General features: G+C 43.6%; 1 protein-coding gene across 4 annotated transcripts in view; it reads left to right on the top strand.

Moving 5' to 3' along the window:
• The window catches only part of dgcr2 (DiGeorge syndrome critical region gene 2), a 105,624-nt gene that overhangs the window by 67,090 nt on the left and 11,695 nt on the right, over positions 1 to 26,839 (top strand). For 3 of the 4 annotated variants that reach the window (XM_048555938.2, XM_048555937.2, XM_048555935.2), the window contains 6 exons: positions 11,382 to 11,507; positions 12,558 to 12,768; positions 13,561 to 13,643; positions 13,835 to 14,017; positions 17,903 to 18,115; positions 25,366 to 25,518. In XM_048555938.2, coding sequence (XP_048411895.1) covers positions 11,382 to 11,507; positions 12,558 to 12,768; positions 13,561 to 13,643; positions 13,835 to 14,017; positions 17,903 to 18,115; positions 25,366 to 25,518 — 969 coding nt within the window. The remainder of the gene's footprint in view (positions 1 to 11,381; positions 11,508 to 12,557; positions 12,769 to 13,560; positions 13,644 to 13,834; positions 14,018 to 17,902; positions 18,116 to 25,365; positions 25,519 to 26,839) is intronic. The other variant, XM_048555936.2, reaches the window with a different exon arrangement.

Here is a 26,839-nt window from a genome sequence, read left to right on the forward strand (position 1 = left end):
TATTTGAGGGAAAGATGTTAAAACTTAGTTGTATGTCAGGGGATGATCATTTCAACATTGTCAGCAAGACGACAATGAGTGAGATAAAGAGGAAATCCTCAGTTGTTGGAATGCACTGACTGGGAGATTGTTGGGCAAATTCCACTGGAGATTTCAAAAGAGAGCTGGATGTATAGAACATAGAACAATATAGCACAGGAACGGACCCATCGACCCACAATGTTGTGCCAAACATGACGCCAAATTAAACTAATCCTTTCTGCCTGCCCTTGGTCAATGTCCTCCTTCCCTCAGCCTCTGCCTCTCCAGAGAAAACAACCCAAGGTTTTTCTCGCCTTTCCTGATCGTTCATACCCTCAAATGCAGGCAGCATCCTGGGGAACCTCTTCTGCACCCACTCCAAAACCTCCACATTCTGTAATTTGACCAGAATTGAACACAGTACCCTTAAGTGTGTCCTAACCAATAAAGGCAAGTGTGCTATGTGCCTTCTTTACCACGCTATCTACTTGTGTGACCCCTTTGAGTGAGCTATGGACTTGAACTCCAAGATTCAACTGTGCATCACTGCCGTTCAGGTTCCTGCCATTAACTCTCCAAGTACACTTATCCAGGTTAAATTTCATCTGCCATTTCCCTGCCCAATTATCTGTAACTGATCTCACTGTATCTTTTGACGACTTTCTATACTATCCATGGCTCCACTGATGTTTGTATTGTCTACAAACTTACAAACCCATCCATCTACATTTTCGTTCATCATTTATGTCAGCATTTACATACAGCAGAGGTCCCATTATGGATACCTGCAGAGCATCACTAGTCATAGATCTCATGCCAGAAAATCACCCTTTCACTCCTGCCCTCTGCCTTCAATGGACAAGCCAATTCTGAATCCATGCAGCCAAGTCATCTTGGATCCCAAGAATCTTAAGCTTCTGGAAGAGCCTATCATGAGGGACCTTGTTGAATACCTTACTAAAATCCATGTAGACAACATCCAGTGCTCTACCCTCATCAATCACCTTCATCACCTCCTTGAAAAATTCAGTCAAGTTAATAAGACATGACTAGCCCCACACAAACCCATGCTGACTGTCCCTAATTAGAACATAGAACAGTACAGCACAGAACAGGCCCTTCAGCCCACAATGTTGTGCCGACCATTGATCCTCATGTATGCACCCTCAAATTTCTGTGACCATATGCATGTCCAGCAGTCTCTTAAATAACCCCAGTGACCTTGCTTCCACAACTGCTGCTGACAACGCATTCCATGCTCTCTCAACTGTCTGTGTAAAGAACCCGCCTCTGACATCCCCTCTATACTTTCCTCCAACCAGCTTAAAACTCTGACCCCTCGTGTTAGCCATTTCTGCCCTGGGAAATAGTCTCTGGCTATCAACTCTATCTATGCCTCTCATTATCTTGTATACCTCAATTAGGTCCCCTCTCCTCCTCCTTTTCTCCAATGAAAAAAGTCTGAGCTCAGTCAACCTCTCTTCATAAGATAAGCCCTCCAGTCCAGGCAGCATCCTGGTAAACCTCCTCTGAACCCTCTCCAAAGCATCCACATCTTTCCTATAATAGGGCGCCCAGAACTGGACGCAGTATTCCAAGTGCGGTCTAACCAAAGTTTTATAGAGCTGCAACAAGATCTCACGACTCTTAAACTCAATCGCCCTGTTAATGAAAGCCAAAACACCATATGCTTTCTTAACAACCCTGTCCACTTGGGTGGCCATTTTAAGGGATCTATGTATCTGCACACCAAGATCCCACTGCCAAGAATCCTATCCTTAATCCTGTACTCAGGTTTCAAATTTGACCTTCCAAAATGCATCACCTCGCATTTATCCAGGTTGAACTCCATCTGCCACCTCTCAGCCCATCTCTGCATCCTGTCAATGTCCCGCTGCAGCCTACAACAGCCTTCTGTACTGTCAACGACACCTCCGACCTTTGTGTCGTCTGCAAACTTGCTGACCCATCCTTCAATCCCCTCATCCAAGTCATTAATAAAAATTACAAACAGTAGAGGCCCAAGGACAGACCCCTGTGGAACCCCACTCACCACTGCCTTCCTGGCAGAATCTTTTCCTTCTACTACCGCTTACTGTCTTCTGTTGGCCAGCCAATTCTGTATCCAAGCAGCTAAGTTCCCCTGTATCCCATTCCTCCTGACCTTCTGAATGAGCCTACCATGGGGAACCTTATCAAATGCCTTACTGAAGTCCATATACACAGCATCCACAGCTCGACCCTCATCAACTTTTCTAGTCACATCCTCAAAAAACTCGGTCATGCTTTTTCCAAATATGCATAAATCCTATCCCTAAGAAATGTCTCCAGTAATTTTCCAACTACTCATGTAAGACTCACCAATCTATAGTTTCTTGGATTGGGCCCTGGTGCCTTATTCACCATAAATGCCCTTCGAGATCCCTAATACCACCTCTTGCTTGGTCTCAAAATGCCTTAGCCTATTAGCATGCTCCGCACAAATCTCACTATTCTTTATATCCTTTTCCTGGGTGAATACTGAACAGAGTATGGATCTAGAATCTTGTCAATATCTTCTGCCTTCAAACGCAAGTCCCCTCCTTTATCCTTGAGTGGTCCTACCTTTTCCTCAGCGCTCTTATTTTTCATGTATGTAGAGAATGCCTTGGGATTTTCTTTAACTGTACTTGCCAACATCATTTTGTGGCCCCTCGCTGCCCTCCCAATTCACTGCTTGAGTTCTTTCCTGCTTTCTTTATAATCCTTGTGGGCCCTGTCCAATTTTAGCTACGTAAATCTTGCATGTACTTTTTCCTCTTTTGACTAAATTCATAACCTCCCTCATTGCCCAATGGTCCCTTCCCTTGCCATCTTTGTCCTTCCTCACTATTGGGACATGCTGGTCCTGAACTCTGGTCTTTAAACAACTCTCAAAACTCAAATGTGGACTTGCCCGATAACAGCTCCTCCAAATTAACACTCCCTATTTCCTGCTTAATGCTGACTTAATTTGCCCTCCCCCAATTTAGTACTTTCCTGCAAGGTCCTGACTTATCCTTATTCATAGCTGTTTTAAAACTTGAGAAGTTGAGATCACTGTGTGCAAAATGCTGTCCCACTGAAAGGTCAGTCAGCTTGCCAGGCTCATTAGCTGATATAAGGTCCGGTATTGTCTCTTGACTAGCTGGACAATTCACATTCTGTTTCAAGAAACCCTTTTGGATACACCTCTCAAATTCTGCTCTGTCTAACCTTGTTGCTCTAAGGAAGTCCCAGTCCGTAGTGGGGAAGTTAAAGTCACCCGGTACGACAACCTGTTGTTGTTGTATCTCTCCGTAATCTCTGCCTATGTATTTGTTCCTTAATATCTCAGTGGCTGTTGGGGGGGGCCAATAGTATAATCCTATCAGTGATTGCACCCATCTAGTTTTTGAGCTGTATCTGTATTGCGTTATTGGATGAGCCCTCCAGTATGTCCTCTGACTGTAGTCGTAATGTCCTTCCTGATTATTAATGCAACTCCTCCACCGTTTGTTTTCTCCCCTCCATCTCGTCTAAAACAGTGAAACCCTGGAATATTGAGCAGTCTTTCAACTAAGTCTCTGTATTGATCACAATATCATTGTCCCATGATCCGGGATCTAAGCTCATCTGTTTTACCTATAATATTCCTTGCGTTGAAATAAACACACTTCAGCCCATTAGTACCATCATGTTGATCTACCAGGCTCTGTCCATCCTTTACTTCTGATTTACTGGTCCTAACATCTACCTTCACCTCAATCCCTTCACTTACTGAAAATATTGCTCTGGTTCCCGGCCGCCTGCCACTCTGGTTTTAACCCTCTTGAGTACTACCAGCAAGTTTCCCTGCAAGGATATAGGTTCCCCTCCAGTTTAGGTGCAACCCGTCCCTCTTGTACAAGGCACAATTGCCCCAGAAGAGGTCTCAATGATCCAGGAAACTGAAACCATGCCCCCTGCACCAGCTGTTAGCTACACAACCATCTGTCCTATTGTTCTTTCCTCGCTAGCATATGGCATTGGTAGTTTCCCAGAAATTACTACCTTTTGAGGTCCTGCATTTCAGCCTCTTTCCTAACTCCCTGCACTCACTCTGCAGGACGCCACCTTGTTTCTTATGATGTTGTTGGTACCAATGTGCACAACAACCTCTGGCTGCTAACCTTTCCTCTTAACAATTTCACATAACTGCTCAGAGACGTCCTTGACCAAGGAACTACAGAGTCAACACACCATCCTGGAGTCTCGAACACAGCTACAGAACAGTCTGTTTCTGCCCCTTACTTGTGAGTCTCCTACCACTGGCGTATTTGGACTTCATCTAACCTTGCTTTACAGCAGATTTTGTTGTGATGCCACAGCCCTGGCTGCTGCTATCATGCACTCCTGAGAGGCGGTCTCCCCAACAGTATCCAAAATGGAGTGTCTGTTAGAGAAGTAACTTGTTCATTACTTGCCTGCCTGTCCTGGCAGTCACCCATCTACCTGACCTGTGGTGCGACCACCTACCTGTAGCTAGTGTCTGTCCCTGTATGCTCTTTGGTGTGTTCAACTGCTGCTCCAGCCAAACTGGGCAGACTGCCAGGAGCTGCAATCAGTCACACTTTCTACAAACATGGTTATGGGGATGCTGGGCTGCTCCCTGATCTCCCACGCCTGGCAAGAGGAGCACATCATTGCCCTAACTGCACCTCTGCCCCTTTACATGTAAAATGTTTGTTTTGCAAAAAAATCATACCTTGCCTTTACCTTGTTCACCTTCCTCAAGGAAGCCCAGTATTCATCTCAGGCAGAACTAATACCAACCAGTAGCTTGCACTGGTTAATTAAGTACAGTGCAACCTTTACAAACCATGCAAGTACCTTCTGTGCTACAAGAAACTTCCTAACAGCCCCTCTCAATCACTCGCTTCGCTTTTTTTGTTGTTGGTTAGAGGAGGGTTAAGGGACAGGAATATTACAATGATGTAATGTTTGGTGCTGTCCATTCCTTGACACTGCATTCTTCCTCGCTCCGCTATTCATTTGTGGTAACTGAGCTGACTTCTCCCAAAGTACTCAGTGAAATCTCTTTGTCGCCCTCTATTGGATATATTTGAAAGTGATGAATTTAGAGGGCTTCTGTAGGTGGACCTGGTTGATGGGACTAGCTGGGTAATTCTTTCAAGAGCCAGTACAGACATTGGTCAAATGCCCTCCTCCTATACTGTAATATTCAAGATTCTATTCTTATTGTGAACAGCCCGAGTAGTGATCCTTACAAAAAACAGTAGTCACAATCTGATTACACGAGAATGGCCTGCTCATTCCTACAGTTTTCTATCTATTAGCCGATGATTCTTCCTTGCCAATACAATACCAATTTCTCCAGTCTCTTGTGGTGGATCAAAAGCTTTCTGAAAATCTTCATCCATTGGCTTCCCTTTATCAAATTTGTTAGCTTCATCCTCAAAAATAACTCTTAAGTTAATCAAATGTTCCGTTTGACGATCAATGCTGACTGTGCCCAATCAGGTCATTTGTATCCCAAATTTGTATTTATCACTCCCTTTACGATAGATTCCTAGCACTTTCAGTTAATGAAAAGTTGACAGGCCTGTAGTTCCCTGTTTTCTCTCTTGCTTCTGTCTTAAACAGTGGACTGACATTCACTAGATTCCAATCTTCAGGAATAATTCCAGAATTTATGGACTCTATTTATTCCTATAGCTGCCTCCTTTTACACTCCAGAACAATGATGCAATTGTGCCCACCTTTACCACCTCTGCTGGCAACATGTTCCAGGCACCCACCACCCTCTGTGTAAAGAATTTTCCACACATATCTCCCTTATACTATTCCCCTGTCCCCTTGAAGTCGAGACCCCTAGTAATTGAGTCCCCCACTCTGGGAGGAGAAAAGCTTCTTGCTAGCCACCCTGTATATACCTCTCATGATTTTGTAGACCTCAGCCAGGTCCCCCCCTCATCCTCTCTCTTTCTAATGTAAATAATCCTAATCTACTCAACCTCTCTTCATAGCCAGCGCCCTCCATACCAGGCAACATCCTGGTGAACCTCCTCTTTGCAAAGCATCCGCATCTTTTTGGTGATGTTGTGACCAGAACGGTACACAGTATTCCAAATGTGGTTGAACCAAAGTCCTATACAACTGTAACAAGACTTGCTAACACTTGTACTCAGTACCCAGTCCGATGAATGAAAGCATGCCTTATGCCTTCTAAACCGCTCTGTCAACCTGCGTTGCCACCTTCAGGGTGCAATGGACCTGAACACCCAGATCTCTCTGTGCATCAATTTTTCCCAGAGCTTTTCCATTTACCGTATAGTTTGCTGTTGAATTGGATTTTTCAAAATGCATCACCTCGCATTTGCCTCGTTTGAACTCTATCTGCCATTTCTCCACCAACTCTCCAATCTATCTATATTCTGTTACATTCTCCCATAGTCCCCTTCACTATCAGCTGCTCCATCAATCTTCCTGTCATCTGCAAACTTGTTAATCAGACCATCTATACCTTCCACCAGATCATTTATGTATATCACAAACAACAGAGGTCCCAACACGGATCCCTGTGGAACACCACTGGTCACAGTTCTCCATTTTGAGAAATTCCCTTCAACTACAACTCTCTGTCTCCTGTTGCCCAGCCAGTTCTCTGTCCATCTAGTTAGTACACCCTGGACCCCATGTAATTTCACTTTCTCCATCAGCCTACCATAAAGAACCTTATCAAACGTCTTACTGAAGTCCATGCATGTGACATCCACACCTCTTCCCTCATCTATCAACTTTGTCACTTTTGCAGAATTCTATCAAGTTGGTAAGACATGACCTTGCCTGCACAAAACCATGCTGCCTATTACTAACAAGCACATTTTCTTCCAAATGTAAATAGATCCTATCCCTCAGCAGCTTCCCCACCACTGACGTCAGGCTCACTGGTCTATAATTACCCAGAGTATCCTTGCTACCCTTCTTAAACAAGGGGACAACATGAGCAATTCTCCAGTCCTCTGGGACCTCACCCCCGTTCAAGGATGCTGCAAAGATATCTGTTAAGGCCCCAGCTATTTCCTCTCTCCCTTCCCTCAGTAACCTAGGGTAGATCCCAGCCGTACTTGGGGACTTGTCCACCCTAATGACTTTTAGAATACCCAACACTTCCCTCTCTTTATGCTGACTTGACCTAGAGTAATTAAACATCTCTCCCTAACCTCAACATCTGTCATGTCCCTCTTCTCGGTGACTACCGATGTAGAGTATTCATTAAGAATTTCACTTATTTTCTGTGACTCCTTGCATAACTCGGATATAGATTATCAAGTTCTAGGGACTTATCAACTTTCAGCCCCATTAATTTTTCCAAAATAACCTTTTTATTAATACTAGATTACTTCAGCTCCTCATTATTTCTTGTCACTTGGATATCTAATTTTTGCACCTTTCTCAATGAAAACAGACACAAAAGTAACCATTTACTTTTCTACAATTTCTCTATTCCCAATTATAAATCCTGTTTGCTGTGCCAGTCGAAGGCTGACATTTGTCTTGGGTAAATGTATTCCTTTTGCATACCTTTAGGAAATTTTCACAGTTCAGTTTTATTTTATTGCTTTGGGTGCATTCATATTCTGTTCTTTCCTCATCAGTTTCATGTACTTCCTTTTCTATTATCATAAAACTTCCCAATCCTCTACATTTATTACTGTTTATGGCCAAAATTATAAGACTTATTTATACAATCCTTGACTTTTCTCAACCACAGTTAACTGAATTTCTTTGAGTTTTTTGCACTTTTAAAGCATGTATAGTTGCTATAAGCCATGTGATTGTTCCTTTTAAAAACAGCCCATTGTCAATATACAGCCTGCGTTTTAATGTATTTTCTCAGTCCACTTTAGCTAGTTTATGCCTTATGCTTTCATAATTTCAAAACATCCTTGCTTCAGATTAAACTACCTCACTTTAAAGGTAAATGTAACATTCTGTCATATTGTGGTCTCCCATGCCTAAAGGTTCATTTGCAGCAAATTGTGATGAAAAAGGGCTAATTAACATTATTCTGGATCTAAAGTAGCTTGTCCTCTAGTTGGCTGCTCAATGTGTTGCTGTACAATACTACAGAAATTCATCCTCTGCAACTTTAGTGTTTTTGATTCACCCAGTCTACATACAAGTTGAAGTCTCCCATGATACTTGCTTCTCTCATCTCCTGATTAATACCATACCTTACACTGCCAGTACTATTTGGTGACAAAACCAATGCCTGTAGCAAAGAAAACTGAACATTCTGGAGAAACCTGGCAGGTCTGACAGCATCTGTGGAGAGAGAAACAGAGTTAATGTTTTGAGTTTGATATGACTTCTTTAGAACCCATGCCTGTGGCCCTTGCTGTTTTTAGCTCCACCAAAACACATTCCACAAATCATTCTTCTGAACTGAGATCCTCCCTCACTGATGCATCGATCCTATCTCACTTATTCAGTGCAATTCCACCTTTTCCTTCTCATCTGTCTTATTTAAGTGTCAAATGTTTATGAATATTCAGTTCTCAATCATAGTCACCAGACAGCCATGTTTCTGTTATGGCAATTATATCATAACCATTTGTGCCTTTAGGTCAACTTTCTTATTGAAATGCTGTTTGCATTCCAGTGGATTATCCTTAACTTTATCTTTTGCAGTCTGCATTTGAGACACAGTTGATGCTCATTTTTGCTTCTAGACTTCTAGTCGCCTTAGGTTTTCTCTTTCCATTTGAGTTACCCCTCAAGGTTCCATCCTCTTAACAATCTAGTTCAAATCCACCCCAATACCATTAGCAAATCTTCCTGTGAAGATGTCAGTCCAAATCCTGTTAAGAATATAACCAGTTCACCTTGTACAGGCCCATCAGGCCCAGCATTGATCTCAGTCCTATCGAAATCCGACCTTCCCTTCTACACCAGTTCTCCAGCCAAACATTTAACTAATAGATACTCTTGTTCTCACGCTCGCTAGCAAGTGGCACTGGGAGTAATCTTAAATTCACTGCTGTAGGGGTCCTGCATTTGAATTTTCTTCCTAACTCTCCGAAATCTACTGTCAGGACCTTATTCTTTTTCCTACTAATGTCAGTGGTACTAACATGAAGCATGCATTCTGCCAGATCCTACTCCCCTAGAAGGATGACCTGAAGCCACTCATTAATGGCCTTGACTCTAGCAGCAGGGAGGCAACACACGACCCTGAAGTCATGTTTATTGCAGCCGGAAATACCTGATTGTGGATTCTCCTCTATCAATGATGCCTTTCCATTTTTCTTTCATCCCATCATGGGGAGGCAATGGTCTAGTGGTATTATCAGTGGACTGTTAATCCAGAGACCCAGGTAATGCACTGGAGACCCGGTTCCGAATCTTGCCACAGCAGATGGTAGAATTTGAATTCAATAAATATCTGGAATTAAGCGTCTAATGATGACCGTGAATCCAGTGTCGATTATCAGAAAAACCCATCTGGTTCACTATTGTCCTTTAGGGAAGGCAACTGCCATCCTTACCTGGTCTGGCCTACATGTGACTCCAGATCCACAGCAACTCTTAACTGCCCTCTGGGCAATTAGGGATCGGCAATAAATGCCTAACCAGTGGCGCCTTCATCCTGTCAATGAATAAAGAAAAAGAAATCTGTACTGCCAAGATGCCTTTAGTTGTATAGTTTTGTCCTTGGCAGCATTCTTCTGAGGAACTATGCCTTTGCTAGTTTCCCAAGCAGAAAATGCTGATTAGCAAGCACAATAGACCTGCGAGATATTTATAGATATCAGAGATAATGGGAACTGCAGATGCTGGAGAATTCCAAGATAATAAAATGTGAGGCTGGATGAACACAGCAGGCCAAGCAGCATCTCAGGAGCACAAAAGCTGAAATTTCGGGCCTAGACCCTTCATCAGAGAGCCTGGTAGTCTCTATTCCTTTCAGGCTCATAAACCTATTGTCTGGGCATGCCCACATCTTGCTATCTACAAGTTCTCTGCCTTGTAAATGCCGAGTAGAGATCTCGCCAGTACTCAAATTTCAAAACACAGAGGTCAAACCTGTGTAGTCATTAACTGTGTTGGGGTATATTTTATGCCTGGACATCGTAGAATGTGCACTGTATTTGATCTGGCTGATTTGCCATCCTGTAACTTGAAAATTGTTTGTTACAATTAATAGATATTGACTTACCATGAAATCTTACTCGTATTTTAACATTGCTTCAGTTACATAACTTTTATTTCCTTTGGCTTACTGTGTAATTTCATTTTACTTTGACTTAATTTTGGAAGCATTCCTTACTAAAATCTATGTAGCCACCTCTTTATAAATGATACATTTTCCTCATTTTAAGCTGATTAGACTCTCTCACAACAGCTTCTCACCAACCAATAAACTTGCAGATTTCTGGAGATGTCACCCTTAGACTTTTTGCCCACACTCTGTCTCCCTTGGGTCCATTCGTTTGCCCTCCTGGAACACAAGTGGAGGTTTCAGCCTCACCCCCTCTCTATCTGTTGCCCAAGACGTTGAGGTATTTCCTACAGGAACTGCTGTCTCTCCATTTCAGCTCATATTCCAGGAGCAAAGCCCCTTATTGTGAAAAGTGACACCTTGTCCTAAATTCCCACATCGTGAGGAGAAACATCAATTTAATCTCTATCAGGTCAATATCCTTCAGAACCTTGTGCACTGCAATAAAGTGGCCTCTAGTTGTTCTGAACTCCAAAGAGTAAAAGTTCAGCCTTTCCTCATTAGATAAACACTTCAACACAGTTAACAAACTGGTTCTTTTGTTATGTCTAAACCTGACTATCCTGGTCTTTCCCACCTGGCCTGCCATCATCCATTACATAAACTATAACTTATCCCAAGCTTTGTTGCTTATGCCTTTGCTTGCATTGAATCCCTATCACATTTCAGGCTACATTGGCTCCCCCATGAACAATCCCTTAAAATTCTCACCCTAGTTATTAAATTCCTCTGTGGCCTCACTCCTCCTTAACGTGCAATCTTCTCCAACTCCATAATCCTCAAAAGATGTCCACGCACCTGCAATTTATCCCTTTGCATGTCTTCCATTGCCATTGGCAGCCTAGCTATCAGCAACTTCAACTTAATTCTGCAGAGCACGCCCCCAAAAAAGCCACTGTGTTTTTCGTCTAATCTTTCCTCTTTTAATGCACTAATGTAAACCTACCTCTGTGATACCTGTGTTCCAGTCTCTTGTATTACTTTAGAACATTGGGATGTTGTTGTGCATTGAATGTTTTTGGAGGAGGAGAGAACCGTTGCCCTTATTTCTGTAAATGCTATCTTTTCCTGCCAGGTATAATTGGCGATCATCAGATACATCGCATGAAGGAAACGGTGGACTTGAAACATGGGCGTGGCAGAGGAGCTGAGGACACCCGCTTTTACCCTGTTAACATGGGCCAGCCATTTCAATTGGAACGTAGGTTACCATTCTAGCCTTTGATCTTAGCCCAGATGGATCTCTTATATTTGTCACTAGTTACCAGTTTGGGATCAATCTCAGTTCAATGTTAGAATATTTTCTACCTGCCAGTTACCTTTGAAATCACTAGCCTTGACCTTTTCTGTGGAATACTTTTTGAAAGTATTGGCTGTCACTAGGGCACAGTTCCTGAAAATGCTGTACCTCACTGGGAGTGGGGCCTAGTTCAGCAGGTGTCGACTCTCTTTGTGGTTGGTATACTGCTGTCGTGACAGGCAGGTAACCAGCACTGGAACTCTGTGATAAAACAACAAGCTTGTTCGATACTGTAGCCCGAGGTTAGATAACCCAATAAACAGTACTCTTTTGTGTCACCATAGCCTTACCAGACCAAAGGGCAGCTCTCTTACTAGAGAGCGAGGACTGATGGTTATCTGACCTGAGGCCTCCATACCTCAAGTAAGGGGAGAGGTTGAGAAGGAGAGCCCTTCATGGTAATCTCAGTCAGAGATGGGAATTCAATTCAGGCTATTGGCATCATACTGCTTCACAAACCAACCATTCAACCAACTGAGCTAGAGCAGAGCAGGCCATGAGGATATTTAATCAAGTTATTTTGATCAAGTCAATGAAAGGAAACTGATTCTAACAGTCAATAATACTCATTCACACTTTAAAATTCGGAAGGCACTGCATGATTCATCTAGATTTGGTAGAAGCCTTTAAAAGAGAATTGGATAAAGAAGTAAAGAAGATCGTGATTTTAGGGAAAGGAGGAATGACTGAGACTAATGTCATTGCTGACCAAAAGAACTAACACTGAATCGAAGGGCTGAATGGTCTTCTGTACTGAAATGTTGCAGGGTGTTTCTCAGTTGGATATTATGCACCTATTGCTGAACTTTGTATACTGCGTCCTTCTCCATTTGCTGTAATACAAGAGCTGAACAAACTCTTAGCCTTGCTTTTGTGCTCCTGAGATGCTGCTTGGCCTGCTGTGTTCATCCAGCTTCACACTTTGTTATCTTAGCCTTTTGTTGTTGGTAGGGAAGTGCCCAACTGGCTGGCATCACTATGAAGGGACAGCGAGCTGTTACAGAGTGTATTTAAACAGCGAGAACTATTGGGATGCTGTCCAGATGTGTCAGCAAGTGAATGGATCACTGGCCACTTTCACGACCGATCAGGAGTTACGCTTCATCCTGGCCGAAGAGTGGGACCTGGAGGAGCGACCAGTGAGCCGCAAGGACCAGCGCAGGTGAGACTGTAGGCAAAGGAAGGTATAAAGATTAAAAAATCAGTTTTGGGAAGATTGGGTAGAGAGAAGGGAAACTTACAAGGGATAGGTCAAGGTGGGAGGACAGCGGGCATGGAGAGCAGATACAGTTGGGAGTGGAGCAGGTAAAGGAGGCATGATGAAATGTGCAGCTGTGAACCAGGGACCGTGGTGGTGAGAAATGGGACTCCAGTTGGAGCTTGGCTGGGCATTATCAAAGTAGAATGGGTAATAGGTAAAGTGAAAATAAATGGGATGGTGCTTCAGGCTAAGTGATGTGGGGGCTGGTTCCTAACGTTGATGCTCCAGAGTGTTACAATAGAGTTGCAGGGTCATTACAATGGAATGAGGACCTTTGGCCCAAGAAGCCAATGTAGGCTATCCATGGAGCAATCTGTTTTGCCCTATCTATTCTATGTCATGATGCAGTTGATTAGTGTCAACCGAACTGTTGGTCACTCCAAGCTCGGTTTATAAACAAGTTTAGAGACTTCATTCTGCATTCTAAGGTTTGACTTAATAATTTAGGGCAAAAAAGCACAAAATGCATCTTCGCACTGACCCTTCAGGACCATCACTGTTGACTGTTCTCTGGTCTGAAGACCAATGCTTTACATGCTGTTGTCTATCCTTTAGCCTCTTATACAAGCTAATTTGAGCCTCTTATTCCTTGAACCTTAGTTTATTACTAATTTTATTATTACTATTTGCATGTCGTGCTGTAGGTGAAGATAGTTAATTTCTTATCTCTTTTCTGAATGGTTTGTTTTCCAGATTCTGGGTTGGCTATCAATACATGGTAACCAACCGAAGTCACACTTCCCTCCAGGGGCAATGGGAAGTAGCCTACAAGAGCAGTGAGTATGCAGGATGCCAAATTATTCACAACACCTTTGTCCAATCTGATACTCCTTACATGGCCCCACACCTCCATCAAACCCCTCCCTGGTTCTCCCATTATGTACCCATCTTCTGCATCCTATTTTTGTTTATAAATGCATGTTGCGCTGTATTTCGCAGCTTTGGTGATATCTTTTTCCTTCTGTAGGTTCCTCCGAAGTCTTCCTTCCCCCAGAGAAGGTAACATTCTTTGGGATGACCATCTCTGAACAGGAGAATGTGTTATGTGCTCAGCTGCAATGCTCCCACTTGCCCAGCCTACGGCACCGTGGATTGCACAGCTGGTATGCAGAGAACTGCAATGAGAAGTCAGCATTTCTTTGCAAGAGAAGTGAGTATGCTCTTGGGAATATCTGCATATCAGTAGCTGTCAGTTCACCAGCTGCACCCAAAACCCTGATGGTGATGAACCAACCCAAGGGAATGTGACTGCAATGTTGTGTTTTGGAAGGGCGCAACTACAGGATAGGCCACTCCACCACACCTCTTCCTTTTCATTTCAGAGTACAAATTCAATTTGTCCTGACCCCTCCGCAGGCTGAGTCACCTTGACGGTGTTGAGAAAACTCGTGTTTTTGTTTCTTCTGAAGCTATAGACTAAAGTAGATCCCTATACACATCCTACCTGAGACTAGTGAAGTACAAGGTTAGTGTGGCTTAGTTTCCAGTTTGTTTGGGGGGTGCGGTGAACTGGTTTATTCAGGGTTAGTGTTACTAAGTCCATCGCTGGTGATATTATCCTAGGTAAGTAGCACATATCTGCTCATAATGTGCAGTCACACTGAATAGATGGGTGAGCAGTGCTCACTTGGGAAATCTGAATGTTCTCTGACTTCTGTCGAGGTGCAGACTCACACTGAAGGTACTGATCCAGTACCTTATTATTGAAGAAGCAAGTGATCAAATAATAACAGATATGTTTGTGTTTTTGCGGATTTCATAATTAGATTTTCTTGTATATCATACGCAGGGAAGTATTGGGGTGTTGCATTCTGGGGACATGAGTGAAGGATATGAAGTCCCAAGTCAACAATGTGAGAGAAAACCTGTTAGCTATTGTTACAATTAGCTTTATTGTCACATGTATTTGCAAGAACAGTGAACAATGACGAACAAAGAAAATTACAGCACAGGAACAGGCCGTTCGGCCCTCCTAGCCTGCGCTGATCCAGATCCTCTACGTAAACCTGTTGCCTACTTTCCAAGGATCTGTATCCCCCTGCTGTCTGCCCTTTCATGTATCTGTCTAGATACATCTTAAATGATGCTATTGTGCCCACCTCTACCACCTCTGCTGGCAACTCATTCGAGGCACGCATCACCCACCACCCTCTGCATAAAGAACTTTCCACGCATATCTCCCTTAAACTTTTCCCCTCTCCCCTTGTAAATGAGTCCCACTCGGATGGGGGTGTGGGGGGGCGAAGGGAGCAAGGGAATGCTTCTTGCTGTCCACCCTGTCTATACCTGTCATGATTTTGTAGACCTCAATCAGGTACCCCCTCAATGTCTATCTTTCAAATGTAAATAATCCTAATCTACTTAACCTTGCTTCAGAGCTAGCGCCCTCCATACCAGGCAACGTCCCAGTGAACCTCCTCTGCACCCTCTGCAAAGCGTCCACATCCTTTTGGTGATGTTGTGACCAGAACTGTACGCAGTATTCCAAATGTGGTTGAACCAAAGTCCTATACAACTCTTAACAAGACCAGCTAACGCTTGTACTCAGTACCCAGTCCGATGAATGAAAGCATGCCGTATCCCGCCTTGACCGCTCTGTCAACCTGCATTGCCACCTTCAGGGTGCGATGGACCTGAACACCCAGATCTCTCTGTGCATCAGTTTTCCCCAGAGCTTTTCCATTTACCATGTAGTTTGCTGTTGAATTGGATCTTTCAAAATGCATCACCTCGCATTTGCCTAGATTGAACTCCATCTGCCATTTCTCCACCAACTCTCCAATCTATCTATATTCTGTTACATTCTCCCATAGTCCCCTTCACTATCAGCTGCTCCATCAATCTTCGTGTCATCTGCAAACTTGTTAATCAGACCATCTATACCTTCCACCAGATCATTTATGTATATCACAAACAACAGAGGCCCCAACACGGATCCCTGAGGAACATCACTTGTCACAGTTCTCCATTTTGAGAAACTCCCTTCCACTACAACTGTCTCCTGTTGCCCAGCCAGTTCTCTGTCCATCATCTAGCTAGTACACCCTGGATCCCATGCAACTTCACTTTCTCCATCAGCCTACCATGGAGAACCTTATCAAAAATAGAGTTGTGAGCGCATGGAATAGTTTGCCAGTGGTAGTCGTGGAAGCGGAGTCATTAGTGACGTTTAAGCGACTGATGGACATGCACATGGACAGCAGTGAATTGAGGGGAATGTAGGTTAGGTTATTTTATGTTTGGATTAGGATTATTCCACGGCACAACATGGTGGGCCGAAGGGCCTGTACTGTGCTGTACTGTTCTATGTTCAAACGCCTTACTGAAGTCCATGTATGTGACATCCACATCCCTTCCCTCATCTATCAACTTTATCACTTACTCGCAGAATTTTATCAAGTTGGTAAGACGTGACCAACCCTGTACAAAACCATGCTGCCTATCACTAATAAGCCTTTTTTCTTCCAAATGTAAATAGATCCTATCCCTCAGTATCTTCTCCAGCAGCTTCCCCACCACTGACGTCAGGCTCACTGGTCTGTAATTACCTGGATTATTCTTGCTACCTTTCTTAAACAAGCAGGCAACATGAGCAATTCTCCAGTCCTCTGGGACCTCCCCTATGCTCAACGATGCTGCAAAGATATCTGTTAAGGCCCCAGCTATTTCCTCTCTCCCTTCCCTCAGTAACCTGGGGACTTGTCCACCTTAATGCCTTTTAGAATACCCAACACTACCCCCACCCACCCTCCCATGCCAACTTGACCTTGAGTAATCGAACATTTATCCCTAACCTCAACATCCGTTATGTCCCTCTTCTCAGTGAATACTGACGTAAAGTACTCATTAAGAATCTCACTCCTTTTCTCTGACTCCTTGCATAACTCGCATGAGTACAGTGAAAAGTTTATAAGCTGCTACTTACAGTCCCATCTTAGGTACAGTGGTATCTTAGTACACATTTTTAAGTACAAATTCTTAGGGAAAACTTCGAAAAATGAATAAATAAAAAGCCCAACAGTACAGACTTTAACACTATCTTGAGTACAAAAGTACAAAATCTTGGGGATAAATAAATAAAAAGTGATCTAACAAGCCAGTGCCAGAGTAGGACTCCACAGCTGGAGGTCATCTGCTCCATATACTTCATTTTTTCCACTCTTTTCATGTTGATTTTCCCTCCTTTCATCTTACCTTCTGTGCCTTGGGTGAAGTCAGCATGGACTCCCAACCTTAGCACGGACTCGGATATAATTGTTTGGATCAGATGTGATGTCTGACACGGAGATTCTAAAATAAGCAAGAAGGAAGCACCAGGAGGGGTGGGAACCTGGAAAGAATATGATGAGTTTATGAAAAGACATTTTACGAAAGAGCAAACAAGGCAAGTTAAACACCTCTTATTTGACTGAAGCAGAGGCCAGCCAAATCTCCAAAGGTATTGCATCAGAGAGACAGGAGAGACTTAACTTACAGTCATCAGAACAAGACCCTGCTTAACACTGTAAGGGTTGGAGAGTTTACTAAAATTTAAACAAAATTACTAAATTTTGAGAGAACTTGAAATATTTGAAGTTCATGACTGGGAGTGTAAATTTGTTGCAACAGTGTGCAAGACCATTGTATGTATTTGATGTGCTGTGGACAATAGATATTGCATCAAAGTAAATACTGCGTGTTTTGGGCTTGTTATTTTGAACGTGAGCAGTTTTTAATCTAGCTCATGACTTCTTAACATCCTGCAGTCTTTCCCTGTTTTACATTCTTAGTACTTGCATCAGCTGTTGCAGTCTCTGTGGTGATAATGTAACTGGCTTATAGGTCTGGGTGCACTGAGCTGGGAACTCAATACCTAGCTAATTGAAGATGTGGAATTTTACCTAAGCACATTGCCTTTTCTCCAAATTTCCTGCATAGCGCTCTCAACTTTCAAGGATGAGAAGAACATTGAGCCGTTCTAAATAATGAGGCTTAATTGACAGGGTTACAACTTTGTAATGGGTAACTTGCCTCTCACTACATGCCTGTCTTCTAGGTCAAACCTGTGTGGATATAAAAGATAACGTGGTGGATGAGGGCAAGTATTTCACTCCAAAGGGGAACGACCCATGTTTGAGCTGCACCTGCCACAATGGCGAACCAGAAATGTGTGTGGCCGCTCTGTGTGAGCGGCCCCAGGGCTGTCAACACTATGAAAAGGACCCAAAGGAATGCTGCAAATTCACCTGCCTGGACCCAGGTAAAGCAGGTCAGGGGCAACACTTTCCTGTCTCGCGCTCCATTGTTCAAATGCGCACATGTGATGCGTGAGTGAATGCAGGTCCTCGAGTGCAGCAGGGGAGCACTGACTGGGGTTAAGAACCTGAAGATTGTTGGACAGGAAGGAGACAGTGAGGTGAGAAACTACACATTCTTTGGGCTTTGATGTGGGTCACAATGAGATACAAGTCCCCAGGTGGGGTTTGCCAAGTGCCAGAATCTTATTGGTAAACTGGAAGAAACAGATGTGTTCAGTGGAGGTGAGAGAATGTCCATACAAAACAGACATCAAAGGCATTGTGTATGTAACGGGAATGGCCTGTAATGTATTAATTGTAGCTCCTTTTGAGTCTGTGGCTTTAAACCTCAGTCAAGAAATTGCAGCAATTTGTTACACATGACACTTAGGTGGGTATAAAAATAGTTATGGTATGATTCTAAAAGAAACAGCGGACTCTGTCTTGATGTCCTCACCAATATTTATCCTTCAACCACCACCAGGAAGACAGATTATATGGTCATTATCACATTGCTTTGTGTAGATTAAATGCTGGATTTTTTAAACTGTGGAAAATATTTAGATAACTTAAAATCAGAAAAGATGTTACATAAATGCAAGTTTTTTTTTAATTTGCAAACTCTAGTAACCTGCTTAAGTGATGGGGTTATTGCTCCGTAACTCCAATCACATTGCAGGTGACACAAAAAAGAGCAAAGAAAATTACAGCACAGGAACAGGCCCTTCGGCCCTCCAAGCCTGCGCCGATCAAGATCCTCTGTCTAACCTGTCATCTATTTTCTAAGGGTCTGTGTCCATTTGCTCCCTGCCCATCCATGTATATCTTAAAAGACGCTAACGTGTCTGTGTCAACCACTTCCGCTGGCAACACGTTCCTGGCACCCACCGCCCACCGAACTTTTCATGCATATCTCCCTTAAACTTTCCTCCTCTCACTTTGAACTCATGACCCCTAGTAATTGAGTCCCCTACTCTGCCATGTTTTCACCTCAGCCCATGTTTTCTTGCTCTGTGTTGTGGGACGAGAATTCCAAACCAAGGCATTGTTGGATCAGATTTTAACAGTGGTGATTCAGCAACAGTAATGTACAGGTGGTAAATGTCAAGGGCAGTGGTTACATTTTCCTTTGTGGAGATGGTTGTTGCCTGGTACTTGTGTAGTGTGGATGTTTCTTTCTTTATTCATTCATGGGATGAGGGTGTCTTTGGCCATGCAGCATTTATTGCCTATCCCTAATTGCCCAGAGGACAGTTAAGAATCAACCACATTGCTGTGGGTCTGGAGTCGCACGTAGACCGGACCAGGTAAGGATGGCAGTTTCCTTCCCTAAAGGACCAGATGGTTTTTCCGACAATCGACAGTGGATTCATGATCATCATTAGACTCTTAATTCCAGATATTTATTGAATTCACATTCCACCGTCTGCCATGGCGGGATTCAAACCCAGGTCCCCAGAACATTACCTGGGTCTCTGGATTAACCGTTTAGTGATAATTCCGCTAAGCCGTCATCTCGCCCTTCTTGCCGCATATCAGCTGAAGCCTGAGACAGAACTTGTCCAGGTTTTGTGGCTTTTAAACTCAAACTACTTCAGTTGTCTGGACTGGCAACTTTGAGTTGTGGGGAAGGTTGAATTAGCTGGGAATTTTTTTTTTCCCCTGGAGCATCTGAGGCTGAGGAGTGACCTTATTGAGGTTTATAAAATCATGAGGTGCATAGAAGGGCTGAATAGCCAAGGTCTTTTTTCCTTAGGATGAGGGTATTCAAAACTAGAGGGCATAGGTTTAAGGTGAGAGGGGCAAGATTTAGAAAGCACCTGAGGGCTAACTTTGTTTGTGCAGAGCTGCCAGAAGAAGTGCTGAAGGTGGATACAATTACAACATTTAAAAGGCATCTGGATGGGTAAATGAATAGGAAGGGTTTGGAGGGAAATGTGCCACACGCTAGCAAATGGGAGTAGGTCATATTAGGATGATTACTTGGCATGGACGTTTTGGACTGTGTTTTGAGAGTATGATCTCTTAGCTTGATGGAAGTGGTAGAGTGGATAATATATAAGGCTATGAGGTTACAGATTATGACTGAATATAATTCTGCAACAGATCATCCTAAATCATGCCTCCTAGGTATGCAAATTTGAGTTAATAAGTCTGTTTTACACAGTGGGAGTGCCACACTTCATGATATAGGATATTCATCTTTTAAAGATCGGACTTTGTATCCACAAAGCTTGTGTAATGGTAATGTCTACTGATACTGACAACTTAAGATTCTTACCTACCTTTTGATCTTACACTTATCAGACTGTTTCACAAGATCACCATTTCAAAGGAGTTTTTTTATTAACTCACTTGTGGAACTTTTGTGGCACTTGTTTTTATTTATAGAGGACATTTATTCTGTATGGCAGTAAAGTCCTCTGGTTCTTGATTCTTCCACCATTGGGAACAGTTTGCCTCTAGCTACTCAAACCAGACCACTTGTAGTTTTGAATGTCCCTATCAAATCTTTACTACTGCAACAGCTCCAGCTTTTCCAAGCTATGTTCTGGAAATATTCTAGTGAATGTTTTTTCCGCTTCATCAAACCTTCCTAAAGTGCAGCCACGAGAACTGGATTCTGCTCCAGATTAGGCTGAACTGTGTATTTGACGTAACCTCTATGCGTTTTATATTTGAAGCTCAGAATTCCACACTATTTGTTAATCACTTTCTTAACCTGTCTGCCATCTTGTATGATTTGTGCATGTGCATCTCCAAATTCCTTTGTTGTGCTTTCCCATTAGAAGTTGAATTTTATTTTGTTATTTTGATCAAAATAAATCACTTTACACTTATAAATTAAACTTCATCTGCCACTATTCGGCCCATTCTCCCAGCCTGTTTCCTCTTGACGTTCATCACTAATCTTCCTACAGTTTGCAATGCAGCCATATTTTATGCCATTTTCTAATTTTGAAATTGTGTTTTATAGTCATAAAACTAGGTTATTACTATACATCAGGAAGAGCAGGGCTAACCTTTGGGAACCTCAAGGCATTCCTTACTCTAGCCTAAAGAACTGTTGAATCACTACAGTCAAGCCAGGAATCAATTTTGGTTCAATGGAGATTGCAGAAGTGCATGCCAGAAGCAGCATCAGGCATACCTGTTGAAGCTACCAAACGGGACTATTTGCATGCCAAACAGCATAAACAGCAAGTGATAGACAGAGCTAAGTGACCAACAGAATCATGTCTAAGTTGTGAAGACCTACCATATCCAGTTATGAATGGAAGTGGACACTTCAGCAACTCACTAGTGGAGGGTCCACAAATATAGCCATTCTCAATGATGGAAGAGCCGAACATATCAGTGCAAAAGCCAAAGATAAGCATTTGTTGCAACCTTCAGCCACAAGTGCTGAGCGCATGATCCACCTCATCCTCCAGTGTACCCTGACATCACAAATACCAGTCTTTCGCTAATTCAGTTCACTCAACTTGATAACAAGAAACAGTTGGAAGCACTGGATACTGCAGACTATGACCTCTGACCACGTTCTTGCAATAATATTGAAGACTTGTGCTCCAGAACTTGCTACTCCTCTCGCCAAGCTCTTCCAGTACAGTTACAACACTGGCATCTACCTAATAATGTGGTCAATTTAAAACCAAAAGAACTGCGGATGCTGTAAATCAGGAACAGAAACAAAGTTGCTGGAAAAGCTCAGAAGGTCTGGCAGCATCTGTGGAGGAGAAAACAGAGTTAACGTTTCGGGTCTGGTGAACCTTCCTCAGAAGAAATTATCCAGATTTATGCTGTATAGAAAATGCAGGATAAATCTAACCCAGCCAGTCACTGCCCATCCACCTACTCTTGATCATCTGGAAACCATCGTCAGCAGTGCTTTCAAGCAACACCTGCTCAGTGATAATGGGAACTGCAGATGCTGGAGATTCCAAGATAATAAAATGTGAGGCTGGATGAACACAGCAGGCCAAGCAGCATCTCAGGAGCACAAAAGCTGACGTTTCGGGCCTAGACCCCTCATCAGAGCCCTGATGAGGGGTCTAGGCCCGAAACGTCAGCTTTTGTGCTCCTGAGATGCTGCTTGGCCTGCTGTGTTCATCCAGCCTCACATTTTATTAACCTGCTCAGTGATGCCTAGTTTGGGTTCTGTCAGGACCACTCAGCTCCTGACCTCATTACAGCCTTGGTTCAAAGATGGACAAAAGAACGTAATTCCAGAGGAGAAGTAAATGATAGCCTTTGACATCAAGGCTGCATTTGACTGTATGTGGTGTAAAGGAGCCCTAGCATAACTGGAATCATTGGGTATCAGAGGGCAAATTCTCTAGTTGGTGTCATACCTGGTACATTGAAAGATGGTTGTGTTTGTTGGCACTCAGTCATTTCAGCTGTAGGACATCACTGCAGGAGTTCCTCAGGGTAGTGTCATAGGCCCAACTGTTTTCAGCTGCTGCATCAATGACTTTCCCTCCATCTTAAGATCAGAAGTGGGGATATTTGCTGATGTTTGCATATGTTCAGCATCATTCAGAACTTTCAGGTGCTGAAACAGTCCATTTTACACCACCTGTCACCCACCCTCCTGCAAAAATTCCATCCCCTATTCCCAATTCCTCCGCCTCCGCCGCATCTGCTCCGAGGATGAGGCATTCAACTCCCGCACATCCCAGATGTCCATGTTCATCAAGGACTGCAACTTACCCCGCGCAGTGGTCGAGAACACATTTCCCACGACACATCCCTCACACCCGGCCCCCGCCACAACCGCCCCAAGAGGAACCCCTCGTTCTCTCATATCACCCCACCAACCTCCGGATACAACTCATCATCCTCTGACACTTCCGCCATCTACAATCCGACTCCACCACCCAAGAAATTTTTCCATCCCCACCCTTGTCTGCCTTGCAGAGAGACCACTCTCTCTGTGACTCCCTTGTCCGCTCCACGCTCCCCTCCAACCTCACCACACCCGGCACCTTCCCCTGTAACCGCAGGAGGTGCTACACTTGCCCCCACACCTCCTCCCTCACCCCCATCCCAGGCCCAAGATGACTTTCCATGTTAAGCAGATGTTCACCTGCACATCTGCCAATGTGGTATACTGTATCCACTGTACCCATTGTGGCTACCTCTACATTGGGGAAACCAAGCAGAGGCTTGGGGACCGCTTTGCAGAACACCTCTGCTCAGTTCGCAATAAACAACTGCACCTCCCAGTCGCGAACCATTTTAAGTCCCCCTCCCATTCCTCAGACTACATGTCCATCATGGGTCTCCTGCAGTGCCACAATGATGCCACCCGCAGGTTGCAGGAACTGTAACTCATGTTCCGCTTGGGAACCCTGCAGCCCAATGGTATCAATGTGGACTTCACAAGCTTCAAAATCTCCCCTTCCCCCACTGCATCCCAAAACCAGCCCAGCTCGTCCCCTCCCCTTACTGCATCCCAAAACCAGCCCAGCTTGTCCCCGCCTCCCTAACCTGTTCTTCCTCTCACCTATCCCTTCCTCCCACCTCAAGCCGCACCTCCATTTCCTACCTACTAACCATATCCCGCCCCCTTGACCTGTCTGTCCTCCCTGGATTGACCTATCCCCACCTATACTCTCCTCTCCACCTATCTTCTTTTCTCTCCATCTTTGGTCCACCTCCCCCTCTTTCCCTATTTATTCCAGAACCCTCTTCCCATCCCCCTCTCTGATGAAGGGTCTAGGCCGGAAACGTCAGCTTTTGTGCTCCTGAGATGCTGCTTGGCCTGCTGTGTTCATCCAGCTTCACACTTTGTTATCATTTTAAAATGCAGTCAGATCTGGACTGTATCCAGGCTTGGGCTGGCAAATGGCAAGTAACATTCATGCCACACAAGTGCCAGGCTCTGACCATCACCAATCAGATATGATCTAAACACTGCCCATTGACATTCAATGGTGTAACCATCACTGAATCCCCTACTATCAACATCATGGGGGTTACCATTAATGAGAAACCCAACTGTCTTAAACAGTGGCGACAAAAGCAGGTCAGAAGCTAGGAATACTGAGCCAAGTAACTAACCACTAACCTGTTTGCCATTTACAAGGCACAAGTCAGGAGTGTGATTGAATATTCCCCACTTGCCTGAATGGGTTTAGCTTCAACAACGCAAGATGTTTGACAACATCCAGAACAAAGCAGGCTGCTTAATTGGCAACACATCCAGTCCCTCCATCTCCACTGCTCAGTAGCAACAGCATGTACTATCTACAAGACGCACGACAGAAGTTGACCAAAGATCCTCAGACAGCACCTTCTAAACCCATGAGCACTTCCGTCTAGAATGTCATGGCAGCAGATACTTGGGAACACAGCCACCTGCAAATTCCCCTGCAAGCCACTCACCATTCTGACTCAGAATTATGTTACTGTTCCTTCATTGTCACTGGGTCAGAATCCTGGCACTCCTTCCCTAATGACATTTATGAGTCAACCTACAACATATTGGGCTACAGCACATAAAGAAGGCAGCTCACCACACCCTCTCACGGGCAACTGACATGGCAATAAATGCTGACCATTGACACTGGCTGCTGCTGAAGTTTAAAAATCAGCTGATGTCTGCCGACTCTTCCTGAACTTGGGGTTGTCCAGAACACTTGTCCACAAAATGTATATTCCACGGGTCTGAGTTACTGTGCCATGTCTGTATTTATTATACTATTAATTTTCTACTTGAATAAGGACCCCCCCAAGTCAGTTGCTTCTCCTGTGCTGATGCCCTTTATTTACATGGAGGTTAATTAAAATGTTTTTGCTTATTACCCAAAACAGTTCAGCTCTAATTCATTGTCCACGTTATTTATGTTAATGTTATCTCCGCAATCTGGTTGCTAAGTGGAGCACTGACTTTAATGAAGTTATAAATGACCAATTTGGCTTTGGGTTTTAAATGAATTAATCAATTGAGTCTTGCTATTTGGTTGGTTTAGATTAATACTTGCGGTTATACTCCAATGTCCAATTGTGTGATGTTATTTTTGATTCCTCCCCTTGTGTTGGGTTTAGTTCAGACTCGAAAGAATGCAGGCCCTCCCCATTCTCAGTTCTCATGGACAACTTTCTAAAATGGCTGTTGTTTGGAATATATCAGCACTGTCTTCTGTCAGTATTGCTGACCATGTGTGACAGTATCTGTGTGAGTCATGTGCCGCTGTAATCTCTATGTCCACAGATAGCAACAGTATTTTTGACTCTATGGCAAGTGGAATGCGTTTGATTGTGAGCTGCATCTCTTCCTTCCTTATCCTGTCGTTGCTCCTCTTTATGGTTCACCGATTGCGACAGAGACGCAGAGAACGAATTGAGTCTCTCATTGGTGGCAATTGTAAGTACTATATTTGTCAATATTGTATTACTTTCTATTAGCTTCATTACACTCATGTAAACACATGCATTTTTGTTAATGCTGGCACCCACCTTGATTTTTATTGACCCTCATTGTGTGCCAGTACTTAACAGATATCCAGTACTATAGTCTCCCATTCCTAACACATTCTTTGTCACCCACTTCTGTACAAGTTTGAGACTGCATCTGATTTCTGTAATCTTGGCATGTTACTTGACCCTGACCTGAACCGTTGACTCTATACCATACCTGACAGTATTTCCACTCCTGTTTCTGTGACCCCCTTTGGTCTTGCCTACACTTGTCTGATTCTAAAGTCATCACTCACATCTCTTAGTATCTATGTACATGATTTATATCCAGTGTCCCATCCTCCCAATTGCCTCTACTCATATCTTAATTTGCACCAAGTTCCATTCCTTCCCTCCACTGTGCTCAGTGACCTATAATGCCTCAAGGTCCAGCAATTTAAAATCCATTTCTGTTCAAAAATGCTCATTCTTCTTTTCAGATGCCTCTGTGATTTTCTCCCTCTCTAGCTCTGCAATATCTTCCAGCCCCACAATCCACTGGGATCTCTATGCTTTTCCAAAAAGCGCCTTTCCCCCTCTTTTCTTTTTCCCCCTCCGCCCGCACACCCCCCTCCTCCCCCCCCCCCCCAAAAAAAAATTGAATTTGCTTCACCATTGATGGCTGTGCTTTCAACTGTCTAGGTTTTAAGCTCTGCTACTTCCTTTCTGACCCTATTTGCTTCCTCTTTGAATGCCATCCTCTAAACATGCTTCTTTGATAGGTTTTTGTGTGGCTCCATGTCAGATTATATTTAGTGTCCCCTCCCGTGAAGTGCCTTGAGTCATTACTACACTAACAATGCAATGTTAATCCGAATTGTGGATCTTCACCAATATCCTAACAATTCCATCCAGGCTATTTACACTGTATGTACTGCAATTGATGCTCTTTGATCATCCATTCTGTGCCTTAGGCTTAGGAGATGACACTCTTGCCCGAATCAAGTTGTGGTTTGAGCCAATTTCCAGGCAGATTTGAAATGCAGCTGGGTTGTGATGAGTCTGAAGAAACTGAGGACAGTGATTAAAGTTGGTAGCCAGAGCATGACAGTGGTCCGCCATGTATTTATACTGTCTGGGTTTAACTGGAGGAGTCATGGCTCATCTGAAATTGGTCATGTAGAAGTAGTTTGACCATAGAGGCAGTGGACGGGTTGGAAGAAGTGGTGGAAAATTGGGTGTTGGCTGTGTGAAAGTGTAAACTTAGCTGATGTGATCAAAGAATTGCT

Source organism: Stegostoma tigrinum, chromosome 26 (genome assembly GCF_030684315.1).
Source record: "Stegostoma tigrinum isolate sSteTig4 chromosome 26, sSteTig4.hap1, whole genome shotgun sequence".
NCBI classification, from domain to species: domain Eukaryota; kingdom Metazoa; phylum Chordata; class Chondrichthyes; order Orectolobiformes; family Stegostomatidae; genus Stegostoma; species Stegostoma tigrinum.